Source organism: Gossypium raimondii, chromosome 3 (genome assembly GCF_025698545.1).
Source record: "Gossypium raimondii isolate GPD5lz chromosome 3, ASM2569854v1, whole genome shotgun sequence".
NCBI classification, from domain to species: domain Eukaryota; kingdom Viridiplantae; phylum Streptophyta; class Magnoliopsida; order Malvales; family Malvaceae; genus Gossypium; species Gossypium raimondii.
This window is the reverse complement of record NC_068567.1, coordinates 27,251,304-27,255,558: the sequence shown is the minus strand read 5'-3', so window position 1 is coordinate 27,255,558 and position 4,255 is coordinate 27,251,304. Positions and strand designations below refer to the sequence as shown.

Here is a 4,255-nt window from a genome sequence, read left to right as displayed (position 1 = left end):
AAGGGAAATCACCAAATTTAAGGAAAAGAAAATGCCAACGTAAAGCGACTGAGCTAAACCCAGTCCCTGAAGTTCGGAATTTTAGCTTTTCCTTTCCACAAAAGATTCCATTTCTCACTTGATCAAATTTTAGTTTTTAGAAGCAATGGAATGCTACACAGAAGTTTAAAGGACTGCATCAACTGTAATGAATCCAAATCCAATTTTTGCAAATTAAGCTCCTAAACAACCAAATGGCTCAATTCATAAATAATTGTTGATAGTTGCACCATTTTCGGGCAACAATACTGAAACTTTTCAATCACGAAGAAGCTCTTCAGAGTCGTAATCGGATACGAAGATGTCCGAGTCTTGGAAATCAACCCCAGACAGAGGTTCATTCTTTTTTGGGGAAGGTGCAATAGATGCTAGCCAAGATGGTGAGAAAGGTAAATCAGCTTCAAAACATTCCTGGAACAACAATATCAGCTCAAGCCTTTTCACCACATCCGCCATTGATGGTCGTTCACTTCCTCGTTCGTTTGAGCATTTATACTCTATATCAGCATATGCTTTTAGACAATCTGGTGCCACTTCAACCTTCATGCGAGGATCCATGATTTCACCAACCTTATCATCTTCTACGCACTGTCTCCACCACTGCATTATGCTTATCCCTTGTTCCTCTAGTATGCTTCTTTCCATTGGTTTTCTTGTAGATAAAACCACAAATAAAACAACCCCAAAGCTATAAACATCAGATTTTAGCGTGAGAAGACCACTCACAATATATTTAGGGTCTGTATACTCCAGAGTGCCACATATGATGGTGCTGACATGACTATCTGAATCTGACAACCTTGTTGGCACCATCTTGGAAAGGTCGAAGTCGGAAATCTTTGCAAACCAATTATTGTCTAGAAGAATGTTGGAAGGTTTAATGTCCCTGTGGATGATCAAGGGGTTACCTGAATGTAAGAACTCTATTCCACGAGCAGCTCTAATGCAAATTTCAAGCCTTTTTTTCCAAGATAACAGGGTCTTTGAGTCGTTTTTGCTATGAAGTTGGCCATGGAGGGTTCCATGGGGCATATATTCAAACACAGTATACCTATGGGATCCCTGGATGCAGTAACCGATGAGAGAAAAGACATTGGAATGATCTCGTTTCCATGGCAATTCCATCTCGCTCAGAAAATACCCGTGGCTAATGAGTGAATTATTATCATACATTTTGATAGCAACCGTTTCATTAAAGCCGCCATTGATGAAACCCTTGTAAACACTATAATGACCATCTTGGCCTATTTTCAACCCAAAGTTGTCGGTTGCAAGGCGGAGCTCTTTAAGTGTAAACCTTCGATATAGTCTGGTCCATGGTGGCGAATCTTCGTTGGGTTTCTTTGCTTTTCTCCAGAAAGAGAAGAAATTAGGAAAAGGGTGTTTGGCTGAGTAAGGATCGGGAGATTTTGATGCAACCATATCGATGGAGAGCAATAAAAACTATGAGAAAATTGCAGACCCAAAAGAGCAAAGGAAGAAATCGTGGAAAATCTTATGGAAACTGGAAAAACCTCAGAATTGTGTTTCTGTATCGTGTTTTTCAGAGATTGATTACTCACGACCAGACAGCAGTTGACTTGCAGTTTTCAACAACCATTGCTTCGGTCTTTTCTTTCTGGGGATAAAACTTTCAAGTGGAAAACCCCTAGCCCCTAATTTTTGAGAGTTTTTATAGTGAGCTTCGGAGATAAAATATTAGGAAAAGTTTAAACCGCGAGTATTTACAGCATGTTTGGTTGGGTGTATTGGCATGGCACCACTTAATCCCCCTTTAATCCTTTGTTTGGTTCAGGGTATTGCTATTACGGGTCTAATACATTACTGACCTAATCCCCAAAATCCACCGATTTCTAATCCCTCCCTTTTGCTCAGTTTAGGTGTTGCTTCAGTTTACCCTCCCTGTTTTACCCTCCCGATCGGCTTCCCCTTTCCGTCTTCTGTTCCTTCCTTCTAGCTTGAGGTTTCTGCCGATTTGCTCTCTCTGTCTCTCAACCTTTTTCTTTTCTTTTTATTTACAACACAATTTACGCTTGGCCTTCTGAATCTTTTCTTTTCTTTTTCTCTCTGTCACTCTTTCGTTTGCTCTCAGTTGGTGGGTTTCCAAGTTACTGCAATTGAAAGGTAAACCGGTTTCTAACTCTCTTTTGCTCTCAAACTGCTTTAATGTTTGCAGCTCTAAATTTATCGTTGTTTTTTTCCCTGTTGATCCATTAGGTTCAAGAAATTGAGCTTTTTTCTGCTTCACATTTTATTTTGAGTGGTTATTTTCCTTCTTTACCATGTCAAATTTTAAGTTTGATTGGTTTACTTTGATGGGTTTGTGTTATTGGATTAAGTTTAATCAGCAATAGATTATCTGTTGAGCCATGCTGCCAATATGTGATGAAAGTGTATGAATCTTAATGAACCATTGTTGATTCTGCTGAAGCGTTTTTCTGTCAAATTTGGTGAAATGAGTTTTCTAATTATGATCAATAATCTTTTTTTGAGGTCCCTTTTCAAGTGTTTCATTAAATATATTCAGTAGTAATCTTGTTTAATTTGTTTTAATTGTAGATCACTTGATTATCTCATGAAGCATCTTGTTTATCGCAAAGTAGAAAGTGTATTAATCTCAATGAACCATCTTTGCTCTGAAGCTTTTTCTATCAAATTTGGCATAACGGGTTAAATTGAATTTGCAATGGTTGTGTTAAATTTGTTTTGAGTCTTGCTCATAAGTCTTGCTCTTGTTAAGGTCGCTAAACAGTTAGAATTTCGGGAATCAAGCAAGACTCTAATTACGCTTAGATCCCATATGGGGATGACGTTAGTGATTATTGCTCCGGTATTTCCACATTCGATGCATTGGTTGTCGCACTTCCACCTTCGAGGCGGTGAAAAGCTCAACTTAGAAGGATTGTTGAACTTCAAGTAATATAGTTTGTTCAATAATGTTGTTCGTTTTAAATTAGTTGTTGGAATTTTCTGCTTTCATTTTCATTTACCCCTGTTGTCTAGGTGAAAATGATGTCAGAGGCCAAGAACTTGAAACAACCGGAGGTCTTTGGTACCTTTCCGCCATCCTTTTTACATTCTTTTTATGTAGACTTGGCTTAGGTGTGATTTGCTTTTCCAAGTCCTTGAAAAGTTATATTCCCCGAATCCAGATATGCATTGAGTAGTAGTGTTGTAGCAAACATAAGCATCTTCCATCTTCTTATAGATAAATAAGAGAGTGAGTTAGGCTGCTCAATTTCAACATATGTTTGAGCAGTGGCTAAGTTTGCTTTGGTTCTGGCATTTGTGTTTATGCAAGACATAGGATGTTTGCTTTATCTCTCATTCTTTTAAACTTTCAGTTCATTTTGATCTACTAGTATATGTGTTGTTTGGCCAAATTCAGCTATTAGACTTTGTACTTTGCTTAAGTTGTGGATTTAGTACATGTACTTTTTCGAATTCTGAAATTGTAGTCTTAACAGCAATTAAATCTGTTTGGTTAAATTCTACTATTAGCCCTTTATTATGCTTCAAAGTTGTAGATTTAGTCCATGTTATCCGACAGGAACATTTTTAGTCATTACATTTTTCAAGTTTCAAAATTTCAATCTTAAAGCAAATGACAGTCATTAAATCTATTAAGTGATTTTCTTTATTTTGAATAATATGTTAAAATAGCAAGCTGACATGGCATTACAAATGCAATAATCTATTTGCCGCTTCAAAATTTTAAAATAGCAAATCAAAGTACAGGGACTAATAGCAGATTTTAACCTATGTTGTTTTTTTACCTAGAGAAATTAAGCTCCCCAGTTTAAAGTTCTAACTGTCGTATGTTATTTCCTTACCGGTGAAGGAACTGAAACAGTTCAGGAGTTATTCATCAAGCAACAGATAATTGTCTCAACTTGAAGAAACCAGATTGAATTCATTTCCTTGAACAATCCCTCCTTCCATGTTTAATTTTATTGTCTTTATATTCGTTTAATCCTAGGATTCTAAAGGTTTATTTATGTACTTAAAAAGTTAGTACAAAATGTTCCATCTGGGCTTTTGATTCTCTGCACTAGAATTCAATCAAATTACTCTTTTATGTTTGTAAAAAAACCATGTTTGCTGTTCCATTGCAGTGTCAGTGTGCATCTAACAATTCAAATCATATTCATTTGCAAAGAATAGAATCTGAATCAGTCACACATACAACAACAATCACAACAATCACAATTGTAGT

General features: G+C 36.6%; 1 protein-coding gene across 1 annotated transcript; it reads right to left on the bottom strand.

Annotated features, from left to right (window-relative positions):
- Positions 1–297: 297 nt before the first annotated feature.
- On the bottom strand, positions 298–1,461 carry LOC105795788 (receptor-like protein kinase ANXUR2). Its single transcript, XM_012625445.1, has one exon. It carries the CDS (start codon positions 1,459–1,461, stop codon positions 298–300), a length of 1,164 nt encoding a protein of 387 aa, XP_012480899.1.
- Between the last annotated feature and the right edge of the window lie 2,794 nt (positions 1,462–4,255).

Coding starts and splice junctions, on each gene's coding strand:
- LOC105795788 (XM_012625445.1), bottom strand. CDS start 1,461: ATGGTTGCATCAAAATCTCCCGATCCTTACTCAGCCAAACACCCTTTT.